Source organism: Xylocopa sonorina, chromosome 1 (genome assembly GCF_050948175.1).
Source record: "Xylocopa sonorina isolate GNS202 chromosome 1, iyXylSono1_principal, whole genome shotgun sequence".
Taxonomy (NCBI): Eukaryota; Metazoa; Arthropoda; class Insecta; order Hymenoptera; family Apidae; genus Xylocopa; species Xylocopa sonorina.
Genome location: NC_135193.1, coordinates 7,187,172 through 7,209,494, shown reverse-complemented (window position 1 = coordinate 7,209,494; position 22,323 = coordinate 7,187,172). Strand labels below are relative to the sequence as shown.

Sequence of the window (22,323 nt, the reverse complement as noted above, 5' to 3'; positions counted from 1 at the left end):
TTCTTGATCACCGATTCGACGAACCGTCGAAACGCGAGGTTCTATGAGATTTATTTTCTTATCAGATTCATTTTTATATTGTATCTAGGAACTATAAGTACGTTTATATGTAACAGGCCCTGAAAATGGTATTTGAGAACCTGTTACCCTAAAGCAGATGAGGGTATCAGCCGATGGATGCATTTTACTGGGCACTCGATATTATGTATGCACCTTCGAGGTATTATATAATAAAAGATTGTGAAAAGCATTGCGGTCTCACATAATCGTTACCTCTTGCGTCACCCCGGCTATTATGGCATTCTATAATTTGATTTCGAAGGAAATACTTACAGGAGGCGTCGAAACCGGTAATGAAGTTTGGACAAGGAGCGTACGCGGTAGTTCCCGCTGGAGTGTTGGGCCAACAGGACCATCCATCGAAAGTCATCCGACAGTATGGCTCTAAAATAGAAAGAAGAACGCGCGTTACTTTTTTATTTTCAGTGAAATTTTTTAAGTAGACCAGCTCCACCTCTCTCAATCCTCTCCCTTTTTGTTCCAAGGTCTGCTCGAATAATGTGACAAGATACAAAAGAAACAAGATTAGCAAATGAAAATAAGCGGTAATATTTATTTACATTCAGTTGACGATGTCTATTCGCGTGCATCGAATCATTATCGCCCACCTTCCCGTGAGAGAATCTTGTCTGAAGCGAATTAAAACACCCAGAGTCGAGCTCCTTGGTCACGGACGTAACATTGTCAGTCGCGCTTGATTCGTATTCCGGTAATTTGTACCGCGATAAGCGTCATTTTGCGGAAAGGAAAAAATGTATGCGTGTTATTTCCAGTATGTTTTGTTTCTGGTAGATTTAACTTAAACATGCAGTCCAAGTAAATGCAGATATGCACGCAACCTAAGTAGATAAGCGGGCGGACGCAACTTGGTAAAGACAAGCCTGGGTGCTTCGTCATTCAAACTAGAATTTCAACTTTTTTTAGTAGTGAAATATTGCTTTACCAGTTCCGCAATATGTACCGCACTATTATTATCTAGTGTTTTGTTAACGTATACGTGTAGCTGTTCCCAATAATTTATGCAATATATACGAGATTAACAGGAACATTAGCGACGATTAAAGCGCGTGAATTTGTTTCACAGAAAACAACGTGATAGATTTCGATGGAAATATCTCGAGCCACGTGTAGAGCATTTAAACCATATGAATTATAATAACACTTAGGAACTATACTCTATTTCTCTAATTACCTTATCGAATGGATCTGATAAAGTTCAATGGGGAGCATATTCATCCGACGGTCAGACGGACAAGTCCAACGCCTGCACTGCTAATAACTTTTCGTTCGTTAGATCTCCCCGTACATAAATAAGACGACTCTCAGAACGGAGAACACGACTCGTTAGGTCGGACCCCGTGTACATGGAAACGTGTGTTCCTTAATTAATGCAAATGTCTTGTTTTTTTACCATGCAAAGCAGGTAAATGTGTGCAACATCGACGAGAGTTCGCGTGGCGACTCGTGCACCAAGGGATCTCGCAACTTCGCGGGAAGGTCACGTTCGACGATGCATCATTGTATATTGGAAAATGATTAAATTTTACTGAATTAACGTTTAATAACTTGTGCGACTTATAAATTATTGCGAAAGGATTGATTAAATTCTTGAAAAGAGAGAGAGAGAGAGAGAGAGAGAGAGAGAGAGGCGGAGAAGCGTGTTTAACATATACTAGAATATCTGAAACTAATACAACATGAAAAACGTCTATCTGCATAAATGTCCAGATAGAACCATTAGAATATCTTAACATACGCAATATTTTTTACACACGAGCGTATCGTTATATCTTAATTGAAAAGTAAATAGAGGAAAAAATTACACAATCGTATCACCCTCATTTTCATATTGCAACGGGGAATCAATTATCTGTTCTCGCATATCGACGTCGGCGAACATAAAGGTGCCACGCTATGGGTCAAACGATGTTTTTGCAGAACGATGGAGGGGGGGTTGGTGGATTCCAATTGGCAGTGGAAATATCGCATCGCTGGCATGATAAATCATTCCCGTGACTTTGAATCTCGCAAACACGTACGCGCGTGCAGGTGGGTATTGCTGGAACGGGAGTTGGTAATTCGCCGGCGGGTCTTATTGCGCCCTTTTTCCCTACCTTCGATTCCCTAGAGGGGATCGATCTATACCGGATGGGATTAATCTCAAAGTAATTCCACGTGCAATCAAATTTCAACGTGGCAAAGATTTATAGATCGAAGAACGCTCGAAATTCAAAGCTAACGCGGAATTATTTTCCCCTCTATTTTTTTTTCCTTCCTGTTTTTCTTCGATTGCCTGTTCTCCCTGCTCGTCCCTCAAGAAATTAGCAATAAACATGTTAAAATATCGTTCGCTAACATAAATAGAGAGTATATGTCTCGCTTTTATGATTCACGACGTAAAGTGGAATAGATACTAAGCGTGGAGCAACTTCGAGGACTGGCCGTATGTCGGTGCCATTAGGCCTCCATTTGCATAACCGTACCTAAATAGATACGAAAAACAAAGAGAAGAGAAGATGGAAACAAAGAAGAAAATGATTGAAAGGCAGCCATCGATCGGTGTCGATGATCGATCGATTTTAAGTATCAATAACGTTAATGAGATTTAATTTTTTCCCTTTATCAATTTACATGTATCAGTTCTGTAATTTATTTTACGTCACCGACAGATACCAACTATCAATAAGGATGATGAAATTAAACGATGGTCAAGACTACTGACATTGACATCGAAAAAGTTTACGTAATCCGTGATGGTCACCAATGATCATAGAAGTTTCTGTTACCGGCAATAGTGAGAAATAATTGACCGATATGCGCAGCACTTACAAACTTTGTACATTTATAGACAATTGCTATCAGTGGTCGGTTACAAAAATAAAAGAAAAAGATACGTGTTCCTTTATATTTTCTATTTATATCCATCTGGACAGCTTTTGGTCATATCTCAAGCTTCACATTCCAGGCTGTGTACTCCTTTTTTTTCAGGTAATCTACGTGTTGCAACATACAATTTACGGCAAATAACACATGACAGAGTTATTATCTAAATTACCCATTTAATATCGAGGCTGTTCCCATTTTCATATATGTACATAAACTACGATTATGTAATAATATACACGATATGTACTAGTACGATAGGTATTTTTTAAGAATATTCCACAGAAATAGATTTAATCAGCAATTTTATGTCGGGAAACGATAAACTAATCACATCAAATGCTTACCTCCTACCATGAAACAATACAAACTTATATGTGTAACTCAGTAATTATTTCTGAATGTCAAGTTTCAACTTTCCAACGACCTTTCTCTCTTGTCACATATTCTTCCAGCAGAAGATGGAATATTTTCGATACCTACGTATGCGGTGCGAGGCAATTTTGAGATACGAAACGAGCAAGTACATCGCGACGAGATCGCGAGAGATCGAACTTTTTTACCTGCAAATGTCTCGTGCGGTTAACGTTAGAATATGAATGCACGCGTTCATGGCGCCACGTCTGAAATAGTCAGATGAACGAGAATTGTCGAACAGGACGAAGAGATCGCTTTTAGCACGGTAAACGTGTACGAGGCAGTGCCAAAGATTCAAGAATCAAGTTTACGCGGGTTCTATGCGCGCGGCAGTCGTGCCAGTTTATTTTATAACACATTAAATTACAAAATCTTCGGCGAGTCGTTACGATTATCGATGACATAATATACCGCGAGCACTTTACAGGTAACGATGTGTATTTTTAAACTTTATATTTCTGTTTCCAAGGTTCCGTATCATTAGTGCAATCTAACTTGATAAATGGAAGAAATTCAGCTACCATCTTCTTGCCTGTCCCCTCTCTTCCATTTGTAATTACTTTTAAACAAGCGATACGTAGATCCAGACTATTCACGTTCTTTGATTGTATAATAATCCTTTTCGAATTCACTTAGAACACACAGCAGGGAAGTGCGTAAAGTAATACGAGGTGAAAAAGTAATGGACGTACCTGACGTACCGCGCACATCAAAGACCAACCAATGGAGTTTGGCTAACGTTATCTTTTCTCTCTTTCTCGGTGTGGGATACGTACGAGTGGAGGTAACCAAGTGATACGATACGATTATTTAGTGAAGCAATAATGCTCGTTAAAGCCATACTTAAGATTAGATAATTACATTTGCCTAATAATTCAGTTAGTCGGAGGGGAAGTATGGTAAACAACGCAAGAATAACTGTTGACGAGACTGGTCGCTTATAGGAGGAGAATCGTGGTCAAGTTTCAGTCGTTGGAAGTATATCCAACCTTTCGTTGCCCGAAGCAACAAGTGTTTGCGGAGGATCCAATTGTTTAAGAGACAGACATCGTCTCAGGCCCGTCGCAGAGGCCTTAAACGATCGCCTGTCGATTTGCTATCCGAGAAATATCTTGGTAAGCTCCGGTGAACTCGAATTTATTTCCACGTCTCCGCTACCAAATCATCGACGTGATTACTTTTTAATGCATCGCTACGTGTCTCTGTTTCCTTCTCGGCCGAGAAGAAGGAGAGCCACGTCAGCGATTCAAAAACTCGCATACGCGCGTCAATCGTTGCGATACCCTTCTGAAACCTGCAAGCGTAAACAGCTTGGCGTCGTCTCTCGGTTGTCAGTGCGTTTGTAGAAAGGGTTTATCCCTAATCAGTCCGTGGTTCTAAGAAACTAATTTGTACGTATCTGTGTAAGAAAAAGAAAGAGAGCACAAGGCCACGATGAGACACCATCGACTCCTGTTCTACCTGATATTGGCCCTAGCGACGTACACGAGCGAAGCTGGCAGAATCCTCTGCGTCTTTCCGTACAACGGGAGGAGCCATTTTCGAATGTTCGGTCCTATCTGTAAGACGCTGGCGAGGAAGGGTCACCAGGTCGACATGATCAGTTTCTTCCCCGCGAAGAAGCCGATCGCCAATTACACAGACATCATCGACTTGAGCGTGAACCGCGAAAAGGTGTCCGTCTTCTCCATCGAGTACGCGAAGAATCTGCACGACTCGGTAACGTACTACGTGGCCACCACATTTGGTGGTAAACTCTGTGAACTGATGAACCATGAGAGCATGCAGAAGCTTATTAAAAACCCGCCTAACGACCCGCCCTACGACCTGGTAATCACAGAGGTGCGCAAACTCTCGTCGGTCGTCGGCTGACGGGAACTCTCGTTCGTTCGCGATGTCTAAACGTGCACGCGAATGTGTGCTCAACGAATTTCTATATTTCTTGCAGTATTTCGGCTCGCCGTGCTACATAGGGTTGGGCGAGCTGCTCAAGGTGCCAGTGGTCATCGCCGTGTCGTTCTTAGAAATGCCCTACGTGGATCTCTTCATGGCGAATCCGTGGAGCGACTCGTACTTCCCATCGTTCACGATGAACAAGGCCTCGATCGACACGTTCACCGACCGTTTGAACAACTTCATCGCGATCTGCGTGGAGCTGTTCACGTTCAATTACTACACGTCCGATCAGACCGAAATGATGAGGAAGTATCTGGGTCTGCCCGACATAGACGACATCCGAGAAGTGGAGAGGAGTAAGACAGCGCTGGCGCTGGTCAATTCGCATTACAGCTTTCACGGAGTTAGGCCGACGACGCCGGCCATCGTCGAAGTCGGAGGACTGCATATCTACGGCGAGGAATTATTGCCTGACTTAACCCCGGTACGGTTCGATCGGAACAGAATTCCTGTCGATTCTCTAATAACATTCGATGCAACAACTTTTCTTTCCCTCTTCCGTCGATATTATCGTGCCACCGATATTACAATTCGATACTCATCAAATCGCAGAGATACGTTTATAATAAACCATTCGTTGATTTTTCTCGCGTTTTGCGAATGCTACCGAACATGCAAGAACGGCCACGCGCTAGTTACTAATAGTGGGAAAACTAGTGTTCTTTTCTTCAGTTCCTCGGAAATGATAACATAATCTCCTGCTTATCGAATGTTATTATTAACGACGGCGTTGAAATTTTGTAGTAGACTAATAACGTCCAATGAACCGTTTGATGCCCCCGTTTTACGACACAGGAACTGAAAAGGTGGATAGACTCGGCTAACCACGGGCTAGTGTACTTCTCGTTGGGCTCGTTGCTCGCCATTGAAACGTTGCCAACGCACAAGCTATTGGGCATTTACGCGTCGTTCTCGAAAATTTCGCCTGTCAAAATTCTGATGAGATGCAACAACGCCACGAAACTGCCACCTGGTCTACCCAGCAACATCATGACGTTACCTTGGATACCTCAGACCACGATATTGAGTAAGCGACGACGCGTATGTTCGATCTAACGAATCTACAAATTATATCGCTCTCTTGATTCCGTTACTCGACGGACCGATGAGAAATTCATTCCGTTCGTTTCTTCGTCTCTATATCCACAGTGTTCGTAAAATTAACTTGTAATTCGATCGTCGAATCAACGTGCATTATTTACAGAGCACAAGAACACGCGAGCGTTCATCACGCACGGAGGACTCATGGGGACTCAAGAAGCGTTCTATTATGGAATCCCCATGATAGGAATACCGATCTTCACGGATCAGGCCAAGAACGTGAACATCCTGGTCAACAAAAAAATGGCGATATTGTTACCGGAAGAGGACATAACCGAGCAGACTATGAGCGCTGCGTTGGACAAGGTTCTGCACGATCCTATGTACAGGTAAAGGGAAATAAATAATAAAAAAAAAAAAATTCGATCTCGAAATAATCTGTAACCAGTGTTCAAGCTCTTTTAAGGATGAAATTAAAAGTTTCATCCCGTTGGAGAGGTGTCCTCGTAAACTTTCGTTGAAGCGGAGGATTCTCTATCTGATGAATAATTTATGTAGAGATGGCGGGGAAGTACGGAAAATGTGTAACGATGTTCAATTTTCCTTTCAGGGAGTCCGCGAAGAAGGCGTCGAGGATCTTCAGAGATCGACCGATGAACCCATTGGACGAAGCTGTTTTTTGGGTCGAATATGTGATAAGGAACGGACCGGAGAGTTTGAGGTCGAAGGGAATAAAATTATCCTGGTTACAATTCCACCAACTCGACGTCTACGCGTTTCTGATCGTTTGTTTCATCCTGGCGATTTATCTGTCCGTGGTTCTACTGAAACTCCTTGTAAATAATTTCCGTAGCAGTCACGTTTCTACGGAGAAGAAAGTGAAATGAACAATGGCGAGAACGAGTGTCGCAGAGAAACATTCTAATAGATGCTAAAGAAAACAGGAGATCGGAGATGTGCCTTCCTTCGAAGAACGCTAAAAGCCATCTAATTGTGTAATAAGTGCGTTTTATACCAATGACGACGAAAAGAAAAAATTTTACCGAATATTTGCGAAACTGAAACATTCCAGCAGTAGAAGAATTATGAAAAACAATGTTATCAACATGTTTCACTGGAATTTATTATTTCAAGCTCAACCACTTGTCATTCGTACTACTAATATTTAAGAATCAGCTATTTACCAATCGCACGTTTATCTGATAGTTCGAAAATCATTTTAACATTTTATAAATTCTTGACGTAAAGTCCTACACGCGGTGAGTGTTCACGTTGTGGTCTCCCGTCAATAAATAAATAAAATTGTTCGTTTCATCACTTCATCGTACATCACTTTTGCTTCAGCTGAATCAATTGAACGTGACAAGGTCTATTGGCGACGAGCTATTTGCGTAGTTACTGTATATCTATGCTTTGAATGTCTTTTTACGTGACAATTACACGAATAATGAACTTGTAACATGACAGATGTAGCGATTTCCCTTCTAATATGCAGTGATATTTTCTTAATAAATATGTAACAAAAGAAGATCGACGAGATAAGTTCTAGAACAGTGTACATAAAGACAGCTATAAACATGGGTAAGGACATTACGAAGATACTCAGCGACAAGGCACGGATTAAGAAGATCGGTTCACCGAGTACTTGCTTGGAGTGACTTAACCGAATAATGCCGCTTTTAACGCTTCAAGATTAATCGTGTTAAAACTGCGTAAACATTTGACAACCCCTCGAGAAGTTGAAGAGAACTTCCCAACTCAGTCGACCGTAGTTTGTTGCCGCTTCTTAAACGCTTCCGCCGCGTACAAAATGGCGCCGCGATTCGAAACCTTCGAAACGTTTCCAGGAGGAAAAAGCGCAGCTTCGTCGAGAGTTACGCGTGTGCATCGTTGCTCTTCGCTCGACGACGTTACCATTTCGCGACGAGGGAATTTCGCAAAATTTCGATCTCTTTTTCTCGATTTGCGATGGATGTCCAACGAGCCGTAAAATGGAGGTCATCCGCAGACACGCGACGCAGAGGGTTAATGAACCTCGCTTCCCCGAAGATATTAGACGTAACGAGCTCTGGGCTCTTCAGAAAGCTCATTCGAGGGAAAGTGCACGATGTTCGGGCTGAAAAATGTTTAATGCGATGCCTCGACGTGTTTACGTAGTCGTCGATTTATAAGACGCGCCTGGAAGCGATTTTTTTAACGGAGAGTTGAAACATTTTACGTTGAAAAGTATTATTCTCTCGACCTGATACGTAACACAATATTTCTACTTTCTGCACAAAAATGCGTGTCGTATAAAAAATGTAAAGAATGGTTTCAACTTCGAACTTTATAACTGTGTACTTTGTAACTATTGTAACTTAGCCGCAACAAGACCACTGATACAAGATACATTGGTAATTAGCTGATACAATATATTATAAAGTAATTTAGTTACTGTTCGACGAGGTTAACAACGCCACTAATTACCATAACTACACAACTTGTACTCGACAAATAATTGTTTATTACGAACCGTGTTCAACGAAACTCCTGTTTAATTGAGTGGCACTCTCACAAGACAGATCGCTGTGTAAACGAAGTAAAAACTAATTGGCAGCGTTTAAATGCAAATTAAATGGAACTTTATATAATTAACCGTGAGAACGTATAAACAGTAAATAAAAAATATGTGTAAACCAGACGGACGATATTTTAATAAAAGTTGAAGCTACTGCATTATACTCGTCTCGCTTATCTCGCCTTGGAATCTCAAATCACAAAGTGCAAAATTGCACCGACCGGCTGGAAATAATTAACGATATTATTTCCTTCGAATACAAGCGTATAAAAACGCGGCATACATTTAAAAAAGGCTCGCTCCACTGTTGTTCGCGACACGGACCGGCAATTCGAAAATATGTAATTATTATTCCGGGAACTATACGACGTTTCGACTTCGTATCGCTTCGCGGGAACGATCAAGACATCGTTCCAACAATCACGAAACCGCCTATTAATTCCAAATGACGCTATTACATTGAATGACAAAACGGTTTCGGTTGAACAATAAATTCATAGGTCGGAACATGGAACGGTCGCAGCGGCTCCTCTAATAATAGACAATTTATCACTATCGTCGATCAATTGGCACGCTTAATCTGCGGTGGATCGTTCGCGATCCAACTCGAACAACCGTGAAACCCTCCGAATAAAATCGGTTCGCGGTAATCGTCGTGCGACAACCGGGAGGCAACGGTAACCCCGGTTTCCCGCCTCGATCGACGCTACACGCAAATCGGCTACGTCATGGTTTAAAAGCTCGCGAACGATTTTATCCTTGACAAATCACTTGTACATCGCCCGTTGCCAACTTGGCAGCAGCGCTTGCAAAGCTACGTTTCATACGCGTCAGCCAAGATAAACGATAAAAGAACAGCTAATACCGCAAGCCATGGAATTTCGCGAACAATTATCCCCAGTCGTATTCGTTTCGTGAGCGAGTCACGCTCGTACCGCACAAATAGTTGCCGAACGGGGAACCGGCTCGCAGAGGCGGGAAGATCGACACGGTGATGGCTTGCTCGTGTACCGTGAAAAAACCTTCTCCTACTATCTTTTCGGTCAGATAGCATGCCCGCTGATTCTCGCGTGAGTCGAACAACGGAAGGTCGTTCCTATTAACGATGCTTTAAGCAATCGGTCAAGCTCGGTCAGCTGACGCGACCGCTTCGCCGCGCATTCTCAGGCTAGAGTGGCGAACTATCAGTCCGAGGAAGGCACTACTACTGATTCCTAAACACTGCGAGAGCGGTTATCACTTTAATATGAACACGGACGTCTAACGAAAGACAACCAAGCCTACTCTGAACTGGCAGAGGGTATTTTTAGTTCACGATACAGAGGCCCACTTGGTCTTGGTAAGAACTGAGAAGGAGTTTGACGCAAGAAGCGTCGAAAATAAAGGAACCTCAGCCGAGATCAACCGCTGCCTCGTCTCGTTGAAATTCGAATTCAAAGTGCGGAGCAAACCAGAGACGACTGGACGATGAAGGTGTTAACGATAGTGTTGTTCTGCACGATATTGTCGGCGTGCTACGGATACCGGATACTGGGAGTGTTCCCGTTTAATGGGAAGAGTCACTTCATCATGTTCGAGAAGCTGATGAAGACGCTGGCGAAAAAGGGCCATCAGGTCGACGTGATCAGCGCGTTCCCGTTGAACAAACCGTACCCGAATTACACCGATATAATCGTATTCACACCGGAGAAGGCCTTCCTGAACAGCATCACGTACGAGGACATGTTTTACGTGATGGCCGCTGTGCCTATATACGCGATAGGGTCGATCGCCGGAAACGCTATCTGCGAAAATTTGAACAACACCAAACTCCAGGAACTGATACGGAACCCGCCACAAGATCCGCCATACGATCTAATCATCATGGAGGTATTTTTAACGGCTTTAATTATTTTCTTTTCCCGTGGGACGCTTCTATCGTTCCTACGGTCTGTTACATCAATGGCTCTCTGTTCTCTCTCGAGCTACAAACGGTAGCTTTGTTCCGATCGCGTGATCCTTGGATGTTAAAAATTTGTTCAATAATTAACCCCTTCCCGTGGCATTTAGCTCGAGAATTGGTCATCCAAACGGTCGGCGTTAACGCGTGGTAAACAGACCAGACCGATGTTCTGAAATATAAATACCTGTGATGTATTCAATTTTACGCGATACTACTGTTGTGAAAAAGTAAGCTCTAATACTTTCTCCTTTTATAAATATGTGTTGAGTCATGATGTTTATGTTTGGCCTGACTATCTGTTCGCGAGCCTGACTCGCGATATTCATGATATTCATGTGTGGGCGAAAATTTTCGTCATAAGTCAAACACGTTAAAGTACAGGAAGGAGTTAGATAACTAGGAAGAGTTCGAGTAACGATGACCGATAGATGCTTGATTTTTATACGGGGGACAATTTTTGTATGGAATGGACGATGGGCAAATAAAAAACACGAGTGCTAAGTTAAGATATCAGTTGAGAATGTAGTAGTCGTACCATGCTATTCTCATAAAACTGTTTACGACATTTCACAGAAATAATATCTAATCCCAGCTACCTGGCAATTTTCTGTAACGATAGGAAACTTGTAATCTCTTTCCGTTCATACAACTTTATCGAACTTTCTATGCAGGTTCATACGTCTGCCGTGAATATTAGTCACACGTGTAAATCTGCGAAAAAAGCAGTCAACAAATGCTAATTTAACTACAATCTCGCTAAAATTACTGGCAAAAATATCGAGTCTAATAATAGAAGAATTATTTATCATTTTAGATAAACGGCATTCGCGTGAATTTAAAATAACGGAAAGCAGGTCAATCATTAGAAAAAGTGCGAATAGGCAATTACGCGGAATAAAACTGAACAGAATGCGTAATTAATTTTTTAATTGCCACGTAATGTTCCACTTATGTTATTAATAAAATCAAAGCGAAATATCTGGATCAAGATCAAACATGCCTGCAATTATATGCATACGCTCGTCAATGCTTTATTAAGACGCCGCTAAGATCACGGCTAAGGAATTCGCCCTTCCTTCGTTCGAATTCGTCCTCAAAGGGAGCAATCCCTCACCGACGATGTCTATAATCGCCTTACAACATTCGAGGCTGTTGCCCTCCGCTACAACCCTGCCGCTTCCACCCCGTTAATAACAGCCATTACGAATAGCCGCGACTATTGTTGGAATTATCCACGTTAAAAATAAATGAATAATCGCGTTCGTTTCAGGTGTTTGGCGCGAACTGTTTCGCGATACTTGGCGACATTCTCAATGTGCCAGTGGTCGGAGCCAGCTCTACCCTCCTTTACCCGTGGATCAACGATTACATCGCGAACCCGGAGAACCTCGCGTTCATGGCGAACGCCTTTTTCTCCTACAATCAGAACATGAATTTCTGGCAGAGGACGCACAACGTCCTGCACAGCTTCTACGCGAAATGGGAGTTCAACGGCATAACCAGCGTGCAGACCGAGATGCTCAGGAAGTACGTAAGCCCGGACGCGCCGGACATTCGCCAACTCGAGAAGAAGATCTCGATGGTCCTCGTCAATACGCACACATCCCTGCACGGAATCAAAGATACCACCCCAGCGTACATCGAAGTAGGCGGGTTGCACATTGTGGAGGAGGACGAGGAACGGTCGCCCGTAATTATCGCCATTTTGTATTGTTTTGAAGAATATTGCGAATGAGCTTGCGCGGGTCTCGCGGGTGGAAAACAGCGGGGGTATTCGTAGTAATTTGTTTCGTTGGCAGAGGATTCTGTGAATGCGTAGCTTCCATTTGGCATTTCATTTTAATCGCTGCGGGTTTACATATCACGAACACACGTCTCAAAGGAGAATTTGAATTGCATGGTAATATCCAATCTTCTCGGACTTCTTTGGCGTAATAAACATCGACGTTGGCGTCGAGCAGGCTTTGATCGCGAGGGCAAAGTTAGAACCGTAAAATATAAACAATTTCTCTTTCAGAGTCTAGAGAAATGGATGAACGAGAGGACAGACGGGTTCGTGTACTTTTCATTCGGCTCGATGGTGAGGATCGAGACGTTCCCGTTAAAATACTTAAATATATTCTACAACTCCCTGGCGAAACTTGCTCCTGTCCACGTTTTAATGAAAATAGTGAAAGCCGAGGAGCTACCACCTGGCCTACCAAAGAACGTCCACGTTTTAAAGTGGATACCGCAGATAACAGTTCTCAGTGAGTAGTAGAATTTGATAGAACGAAAGATAAAGGAAGAATTTGATGAAATTTCATAAATATTCAACAGCTTCGAGTTCTGTGAACATCGTTACGATTAAAAGAGAATAATGGAACGTTGACATAGAGGGTCGCGAAGTATCGGGTTGGTGACGAGATATCTGTTTTTGTAGAGCACCGGAACCTGAAGGCATTCATCACCCACGGCGGGCTTATGGGCACCCAGGAGGCCGTTCACTACGGCGTCCCATTCGTCGGCATACCGTTGTTCGCCGATCAATTTATCAATATCGAGAACTTTGTCCATCGTAACGTCGCGATAGCGATAGACCTCAAGACCATGACGGAGAAGAAGCTGGATGATGCATTGAACGCCATTTTGTACGAACCCAAATACCGGTAAGCAGACGCCAATAGCCCCTCGTTCGATCCTGTCGCGAAACCATACCCATCTTTTCTCGATGATCATTTCTCTCGATGACCAGAGAGGTCTAAGTTCAAACGATTAGAACGCGTATAACGAAATCGCGATTCCTTCTGTAGCTTTTTTTTCTTCTTCTATAAGCAAGACATCCATCCAACACGTGTTTACATATCACCAGCTGTGTATTAATTTTAAGCGAACTAATTGCTGACAACGCGTGACTGTTTTTCGGTCGTTTATCGTATATCAAGTGGATAAAAAGATGCTGACTAACTACAAGTAATGGAACGTATCTACTTGACAAGATGACTGTCATGTCTTCTGACGCCACGTAATAATTGGAAAGTATCGTTTCGTAACACGTTGTAACGTGTTTCAGGGAGTCGATGCGGGAGCTTTCGAGGAAATTCCGAGACCGACCATTATCAGCAGCGGACACTGCAACATTCTGGGTCGAATACATCATCAGAAACGGTGGAGACGCGCTCAGATCGCCTGCTAAAGACCTGACGTGGTGGCAAGTGCAACTGTTCGACGTCTACACACTGTGCTTGATCATCGCGTTAGCCACGGTCTACATTCTTGCAATCGCGGCGCAATTCATATTTTCCTTAGTATCCTCCAATACCACCGTTTCACTGAAGAAGAAAGTTTCTTAAATGTTCCCCTTCGTTGTCGTTTATTATTGATTTGAAATAATGTCTGACAAGTTTTCACTAAAAACAGTCGTTGCTTCTGTCCTCGTTCGAATAGTAAAAGAAGTCACGATTTTGTTTTACGAGGGAACGGTAGGGGGATATTTAAATAAATATTATGCGAAAAGAACCGTTTTGCACTCTGAATAGTTGGGATTACGTTGCAAATTGTTACACTATCACGTGTTCTAATCGTATTTAGTGCCACCAATCGCTGCTTCACGGTTTTCTTATACAAAATCTAGGTTTCCAAGCAGTTTTACGACCTTGCAGGATTAAGGACTCTTTTTATTCTTCAAAAAGATAGAAAATGTATTTAAAAATGTTCGAAATTTTAGCACCTCTAAAGATATCACTGGTTTAGAAATAAATGTCGTTCGTCACGATTCATTCAGCAGTTTCGAAAGCGCCAATTCTTCTATCAAAAATACAAATCACTGTTTCCAACATTTTAATTTCTCAGAAACTCTCAACTCAAGTCACAGATAAAACAATGATATTGCAAATTCCCTCGAAAAATTGTCTGTTGGATACACTTGCTATCGAAGTAGCTTATATTTTATCGATACCACAAACTTCTAACACGTCTGGATAATGTAACGTGAACGCGATAAGACACTACTTCAATGCACCGCCTCATTTTTCATTAGATTTAGCAGTAAACAAGTTGGAATTACGGAAATCCGGGATAATAATAAATGTTTTCAAAATTTTCTTCCGCTTCACTATCCTTCGTGCAACGCGTGATATCGAGCGCTCCTATCTCTGTTTACAATGACAATGCATTCGAAATTATGATGGCACATTAGCGCCAGTGAACACCATGGACAAACGTATCCATTGCAATTATTCCGTAATCGAACGGACACTTTCATCTGTTCGAGTGGAAACGAACTCGCGTTTGCGAGTAGCTTCGATCCGGAAACCGCCAGAATCGGAGGACCATCCGCGAGAGCCAGTTATCGCGATAAATTTCCGCGCGCGAAACCGCAAATTTCTCTCTGCCGCATTTGTGATTAAGTCAACGTTGCATCGAGGTCGCGATTCGCATCTCGCGGCTACGTACGCCGATCGAGCGAGTTCGAAAATCGAACGAACTTAAAGTCAGAGGTGAAAGCGAACATTCTTCGATCTAGAAAACCACTGAGACGAAGACGAGAGATTATGATTGCCCGAGTCCAAGGTACATCGAATTATCTTTAAATGTGGGACGAAAGAGTGTCGTTGAAAAATTTATGGCCGCAAATACCGTGCGAAAGATCAATGGCTCTCTCTCTTGTGTCCTCAAATTGAAATACCTTGCTGTTATATCGGGATGACCAACAGAATTTATAAATACACTTAAAAGCTATGCAAACCGATTGCAGAAAAATGTATGCTCGTATAATGTCTACAGACGTTCACAGATAATAAAACCTGTCCAATTCTAATTGTATCTCAAGGCAATTCACGTTTTCGAAGATATTTCGAAATCCAATCTTGGATGATTCATCTTGCATATCTAAATGTAAAATTGAATAAAAAATGCGCCCGTCATCGTGGATAACGAGCGGCAAATGTTTATTGTTTGATGGGTGTATCGCTGTGCTTGCGAGTCATTCCCTTTATTATCTTTATTAACTTTTATATTGTTATGTGCGCTCCATTATCAAAGAGTGACCAAACGTTCCCCCTCTTCGCTCGTGCTTACCTTCTTATCGGGTAAAAATAAATCAAACAAATCCATTCCGACTAGTTTAATAGTAATACGCGGGAAGTTAAGGTAGCGATAAAAGGCAAGTAAATATTTAATTGTTAATTAACATTAAAACGCCAATAACAGCGATAATGAATCAATTTTACACATATTCAATTAGTTGTACGCTGAGCCCCACTCGAGATGCACACGAGTACTTATATAAATGGGTTACATAACTCAGTCACAATCTGGTAACATAGTATTAATAATACTGTCAAGTTACTACATTTTAAAAAGTACAAAAAAGAAGAAAACGCACTTTTACCGTCTGTTATCAATTACTTGAAAACATTTAGAAATCAAGCAAAAATCTTATGGTAGACATTTGAAACGCTCTGATAACGCATGCAGTGAAAATGTTTCAAGTTGCTTTACGATTTACGCGAAAGAAGGCTCGATCACTATTACTTGTTCAAGTTTTACTTTATTGCGTACTTTCTTTTGGTCTTTCGGATGGTCATTCCGGAGCGGCCTTTCTGACGTGAGCCGAAGCGAATGCACAAGGAACCGGTTTCACGCCATCATCTTCCCTTCGGTCAAGGTCAGGCCTTATTGTTGCTTTCCCGAATTTATTTCATCATTTCATCATTTAATAAGAAGTCGTATAAATTTCATGGAATTCGCTTTTATACATCGTCAGAGACTGGGATCAAGTCGATAAAACATATTTACTATAAATCTGTGGAGGGTACGTTTAATTTTACATTATATATAATAATAATGATGATAAATATTGAATTTGAACTTCAATAAATTTTAAGACTTGGTTAACAAGGAGGACGTAGGAAGTTGGCGTAGAATGTCGATATAGGAACGGCGAAAGATACATGTCATTTCGTTCGAACAGCAGGTGAATAATTTATAAGTTTTTCGACTTAGGAACAGTGAACGCGTGTCCTTCTTTTTTAAAGCTCCAACAGCCGCTCCGCAATTTAAATTTTTGCAACCTCGAATAACTCGCGAAGCGGCTCGTGCATCAGTCAGCTTCTGCCTTTCACGAATAGAACAAGTGCGTAACTTTTGTGCTGTTGACCCGTCTACGTGGCGTTGTGCACGCGCCAAGGGATTAAATAATTCTCTTGTGCGTGCTCTTTTTTCTTGACTACACGAATCGACATTTGTTCAGATCTAAATAAACAACACGAGGAAACCGGTTCAGACTTTTCGTTTGGAAAGAGAACGATGCGACATTGCGATTGAACGACGTTTTAATCGTATAGCAGTGCTCTTTTTAATAATAATTTTTTCTTTGCTTCGAAACGTTATATGCATTCCAAGCGCTAAAGTTAGTAGAAACGAACGCTATTATTAAGTGGGAAGGTCTGCAGACTCGATATATCTCTATTGGCGCGATAATTCCTAAACGTTCCGTTGAAAATCGTAGAGTACACAACTAAACCTGACAATTCCACAGCGCGATCGGTATTTCAGAGCGAACGAAGCTCCGCAAAATGATAGTGAACCGTTCCACGCATCATCGGTGATCGTGTTCGTCTAATCGCATTGACGTGCGCATGACAGAACTGCCGAATAAAACGCCAGGGACACTTCGGAGCGGCGTCCAGTAACGTGATCAGAGAACGGAGGAGGAACAGAAGAACGAGCGTTCTCCAAACGATAGCAGAGGTAATCGTTTCCGTTGAAAACAGTGACCAACAAGGAAATTGCCGCACTACCGAGCTCGGGGGAATCCCTGCAAGTTTCATCAGAATCATCGACCGCGTGCGACTCAGATCTAGTTAACAAGCTTGGAAAGAGAAACGAACGAGAGAAACAGTGACTAGTGCGCCGAAGTTTGAACGTGCCAACCATGAGGATCCTCACGATATTATCGTTCGTTATTTTTGCGATATTTGCGTTCGATCGATGCGATGCTCTGCGAATACTTGGCCTGTTCCCGCTGAATGGGAAGAGTCACTGGACGATGGGCCAAGGATTGTTAACGGCTCTAGCGGAACGAGGTCACCACGTGGATGTAGTTACGCATTTCCCGTTGAAAACACGACCACCGACTTACAGGGAGATTTCTTTGGAAGGGACCACCGAATCCATGGTGAACAATTTGAACGCGTCTCTTCTATCGCGCTTCCAAAATCATAACTTCCAGCATTTGGTGTACATGGCTGGGAACAAAAGCTGCGATTTATTTAAAACACCGCAACTTCAAAAATTGATCAATAACCCGCCGAAGGATCCACCGTACGATGTCATTGTCGTTGAGGTATACTTATTTTATTTCGTTACATTAGAAACAAAGAGATAAAGTTCTCACGTATTTTCGTTCCAGCTTAACTCACTCGAGGAAATTGTCAAATGTAGGAATCGTTCGAGATAACTTCTTTTTTAAAAATAACGATAACGTTACCGATGTTTGACTGAAATCGTGCGAAAAGCAGCAGAGTATCTAGCGTGAACACGATAAGCGTTAAAATTTCTGTCATAAATTGCTGTAGAGGAACATTGATCTGGTAAACAGAAGATGACCTACACGTAACACGATTATCAGTCATTCCGCTGTTACAGTACTAAATGTCAAGTAAACGAAACGGTTACGTAAATCTCATAACTCTTTTGTCACGATGCACTTGTGCTACAGGGTAATTAATTTTAATCTGCGCCATCTACTGTCTTAATCTGTCGTGTCATTTACTTTAATTTTTACAAAACACGATGAAGAATTTGTACATGATTCTGCGAAACGAGTGACTCGTTGCAAAGTATGGAAAGAACCATCCACATTTGCTATCGGATCAACTATTGATTGACCAATTGTAAACAGACGGAATTTTATCGTCACCGTGACGCGACACATTTACTTTCACAGATGATGGGTTTACGCGTAGATAAAATCATCGCGGATGGTCATGGGATGAGTAAACAAAGTGTCTGTACGATCCTTAACAACTTATGTCGTTTGAAAGTTCGAAAACACATCGGATACGGATAAAAGGCAACGCGTATTCGACACGATCGCGATTACACTCGTAAATCACTTCTCTACTCGTGTACATACACACATACCTACGCTACTAATTGTCCATCTACTAGAACGCACGAGTGTCTGAATACAGTTGTGAAATTGAACCATTTGTCGTTCGTTATTTCAAGACGTTCGGTGACCATCACGCGCCAACGTTTTACCGCGATGCAAAGTCGACTGTGAAAATAATTGAGAACAGAATCGGAATTACGCAAATAGAGGAAAATATGTTATTTCCGACAGAAATCGTTTTTGAACAAGAAACGCCGAGGTACCAGAGAATTTCTAACGAGTCGTCGTACTTTTCCTCTAGATGTTCGTAATGCCATGCTACCTGGCGTTCGGTCGCCACCTAAACGTCCCCATGGTCGGGCTGATGACTACCAGTTACCAGGATTGGGTCGCGCACTTGACCGGGAATCCGCATAATCCGGCTCTCGTGCCCACCGTATTCTTACCCATGCACCAACCGATGACCTTCTGGGAGAGGCTGATGAATACCTACGTAACGAACAGGATCGGGAGCAACCTCATTTACTACATGTCCCAGCAGGACGATTTCGTGAAACAGTACTTTAACATCAACGAATCGATCGCGGAGCTCCACAAAGGCGTCGCGGCGGTCTTGGTCAATTCGCACCACAGCATCGACGGAATCAATCAGTTCACGCAAGGGATCATCGAGATTGGCGGGGTGCACATTAACGAGAATTCGGATCCGTTGCCGCAAGTGAGTTACAAATAGCACGCGTTACCCTTTCAGCTCCTTTGATAATGGAATCAAGGTAGAAATTTCATCAACATCTTTCTCTCGAGAGGAATAGAAAACAGGTTTTTCCCGGAGTGCAATAATCTCAAGGAGCTATTAAGATGATTAGTCGAGATTACGATGCCACGTGCAATTTGTATAATGCATTCAAAGTCATAAAAAAAAAAAGAAAACAACTTTATGCCGTGTAAACACGCGAGTAGCAATTAACCCATTAAACGCACTTAAGTTGGTACGATAGCTTAAATTCCGCTGCGCAGCTGTTTAAAAGTTGTCGCTCGATGTATTTAACAGGACGTGAAGAAATGGCTGGACGAGAGCACCCATGGTTGTCTGTTCTTCACCTTTGGCTCGATGATGAGAATCGAGACGTTCCCGAAACCTGTTATAGAGACTTTCTACAAAGTGTTCGAGAAGATCGCGCCCGTCAGAGTATTAATGAAGATCGCGAGGGAGGAAGATTTGCTACCTGGACTACCGAAGAACGTTATGACTAAACCATGGTTCTCTCAAGTCTCCGTTTTCAGTGAGTAATTGAATAACTTTTTTCATTGTTAATTATCGACGTAGCGAGGAAACTTGTAACTAGAGCTTTTTAACGAGGCGTGGTCGATCGAACGACTAAGTGGATGAAGAACTCGGGTTTACGAGAGAACGCGAGAAGTGGTGTATAAACGCGTCACGGAATAGAAGACGTTAACGAACGATCGAAATAATTGGGCGTCTTTGAAATTTTAGAGCACAAGAATGTTAAAGCGTTCATCACGCACGGCGGTATAATGGGCATGCAAGAAGCGGTCTACTTTGGGATACCACTAATTGGGATACCACTGTTCGGCGATCAACCAAAGAACATGAAAGTCGGGGCGAATAGGAAGATAGGCATAAACCTGGGCTCGATAGATAATGTCACGGTGGATACGTTGTACAACGCGATCAACACGATCTTGCACGATCCAACGTACAGGTACGCGTGGTATCGTTACGTAGTAGATTTCCACGAATCGATGTGGCGAAACGATGATTGGTCGGTTTTTTTTCTAACTGGAAGAAATTGCGAAATAATGTTGTTACGTAGTAGCTACTATTCACTATGCAATCTATCGAAGTTGTTAGAAAATTTGATAGTAACAATCGATCTTAATTATCGCGTTTAACGCATTAATACGGTGTAACATATTTACTCGTGACTGTTACCTGACACACCGTCAAGACTAATTCACGACCGATCCAAGACTGATCAAACTTCGTTAATTCCCTCGAAGCCTGTTAAGTTCGAGGACGTCGTGTTCGCGAATTCACAGACGCTCGAATTCGAAATTCATCGCGCCACAAAGCAAAAGTTGCCTCGGTTTCTCAGAAATTAGCTACACGTGTCTCTAATTCTCTGCTTCGACGTACTTACTTCTTTCACACGGTTACGAGTGGTAACTACGCTTGTCTATTTTCGAAACTACTCTCTTGTACCGTCCCCATTCTCGGTTTCCGGCTTTTTATTATCATTCATCCCCATTGTTTTTCGTATTACGACCACCCCTTTGCCTCGCGGTTTCGCATTTTCCCACGCCATTTCGTTTTGTTTCCCCCCTCGAGTGTGTCGCAATTAAACCTCTCCATTGCAGTCTCTCTCATGTTCCGCCAAACCATTTTCCACCATGTCTCCTATTCCCATACTGTGAAACCTTGGGCGACCATTAATATTCCACTTTTTACCGAAAAATTTTATCTCCTCCATTCCTCATCCTCGCGCAGCAACGAAACCCTCCCCGTAGCATCCAGCAATTCCGTGTACTACCGGGCAATTTTATTTCGCTCCCTACATTTTGACCTGCCGCAACGATCGCACCATCCATCTTTCGTTAGCACACTGCAGCTCCTTCTATTTTTATCCCACGACCAATCCTCCCCAGCGGAATTCAACGTTTTACCGTGCGTACCTCTATTTCCTTCCTTTTGTTCGAATCACCAACAACCAGAAATACAGCGTGGCTGCCAGGAAAAAATCTGGGAGAGACCGTACGCACGCTGATGAACGGATCGCTATTTTATTCGTTGTTATATCCCCGTTTATTTCTGACTTTTCAGGAACAATATGAAGAGGGTGTCGCATCTATTCAGGGACAGACCTATGACCGCCGTGGACACCGCGGTTTACTGGACAGAGTATGTCGCTAGAAACGGTTTCGCTCTACAGTCACCGGCCGTACATCTCAATTGGTGGCAGCAACATCTTTTAGACGTTTACGCATTCCTGCTGGCTTGTTTCACGGCAGTGATCTGCGTAATCGGTTTCGTGCTTAAGAAGCTGATTAGCTACTTCTGTAACCGTGGATCCTGCCCCAGAAAGGAGAAAGGATCCTCCGAGTCGAAGAAGAGGAAGTGAACTCTTTCAATCCGTGTGCATGACCTGTGTGTGAATGCCTCTACCGCATCTTACTTTTATACGAATATGGTTAAGGACTTGGCTATGCACTTTTCAATTTTTTTCGATTATTTAGAATAAGCAATTTTTTTATGATATACTACTAACATTTTTACGTCGAGTACTTTAAGGATAAAGTTTCGCGAAAAACAGGCCATCTAAAATATATCGTTGCCGGTCTCTCGTGAAA

At 42.4% G+C, this 22,323-nt stretch overlaps 3 protein-coding genes across 6 annotated transcripts in view; 2 read left to right on the top strand and 1 right to left on the bottom strand.

Annotated features, from left to right (window-relative positions):
• Positions 1-22,323, bottom strand: part of Dh31-r (Diuretic hormone 31 Receptor) — an 84,883-nt gene that overhangs the window by 31,034 nt on the left and 31,526 nt on the right. For all 4 annotated transcript variants that reach the window (XM_076910903.1, XM_076910895.1, XM_076910921.1 and 1 more), the window contains one exon: positions 334-444. In XM_076910903.1, the coding sequence (XP_076767018.1) occupies positions 334-444 (111 nt within the window). The remainder of the gene's footprint in view (positions 1-333; positions 445-22,323) is intronic.
• Positions 4,305-7,561, top strand: LOC143433516 (UDP-glucosyltransferase 2-like). Its single transcript, XM_076910868.1, has 6 exons — positions 4,305-4,475; positions 4,769-5,202; positions 5,309-5,740; positions 6,112-6,343; positions 6,521-6,746; positions 6,968-7,561. The coding sequence occupies exons 2-6, from the start codon at positions 4,795-4,797 to the stop codon at positions 7,242-7,244; spliced, it is 1,575 nt and encodes a 524-aa protein (XP_076766983.1). The 5' UTR covers positions 4,305-4,475; positions 4,769-4,794; the 3' UTR covers positions 7,245-7,561.
• On the top strand, positions 10,287-22,094 carry LOC143429385 (uncharacterized). Its single transcript, XM_076904997.1, has 28 exons — positions 10,287-10,783; positions 12,127-12,546; positions 12,874-13,105; positions 13,279-13,504; positions 13,909-14,179; positions 14,240-14,373; positions 14,427-14,448; positions 14,528-14,599; positions 14,688-14,809; positions 14,875-14,967; positions 15,034-15,178; positions 15,361-15,528; positions 15,621-15,731; positions 15,820-15,986; positions 16,081-16,113; positions 16,163-16,279; positions 16,329-16,561; positions 16,603-16,650; positions 16,724-16,763; positions 16,842-17,043; positions 17,122-17,247; positions 17,347-17,442; positions 17,484-17,661; positions 17,747-18,183; positions 19,256-19,672; positions 20,006-20,237; positions 20,450-20,678; positions 21,797-22,094. The coding sequence occupies exons 1-28, from the start codon at positions 10,382-10,384 to the stop codon at positions 22,092-22,094; spliced, it is 5,271 nt and encodes a 1,756-aa protein (XP_076761112.1). The 5' UTR covers positions 10,287-10,381.

Bases quoted from the DNA above. Each gene is read 5' to 3' on its own strand.
- LOC143433516 (XM_076910868.1), top strand. From the start codon at position 4,795: ATGAGACACCATCGACTCCTGTTCTACCTGATATTGGCCCTAGCGACG. The intron at 5,741-6,111 runs GTACGGTTCGAT...TTTACGACACAG, and splicing joins TATTGCCTGACTTAACCCCG to GAACTGAAAAGGTGGATAGA. The intron at 6,344-6,520 runs GTAAGCGACGAC...CATTATTTACAG, and splicing joins ACCTCAGACCACGATATTGA to AGCACAAGAACACGCGAGCG.
- LOC143429385 (XM_076904997.1), top strand. From the start codon at position 10,382: ATGAAGGTGTTAACGATAGTGTTGTTCTGCACGATATTGTCGGCGTGC. The intron at 13,505-13,908 runs GTAAGCAGACGC...AACGTGTTTCAG, and splicing joins TTGTACGAACCCAAATACCG to GGAGTCGATGCGGGAGCTTT. The intron at 15,529-15,620 runs GTTATATCGGGA...TAATGTCTACAG, and splicing joins TCAAATTGAAATACCTTGCT to ACGTTCACAGATAATAAAAC.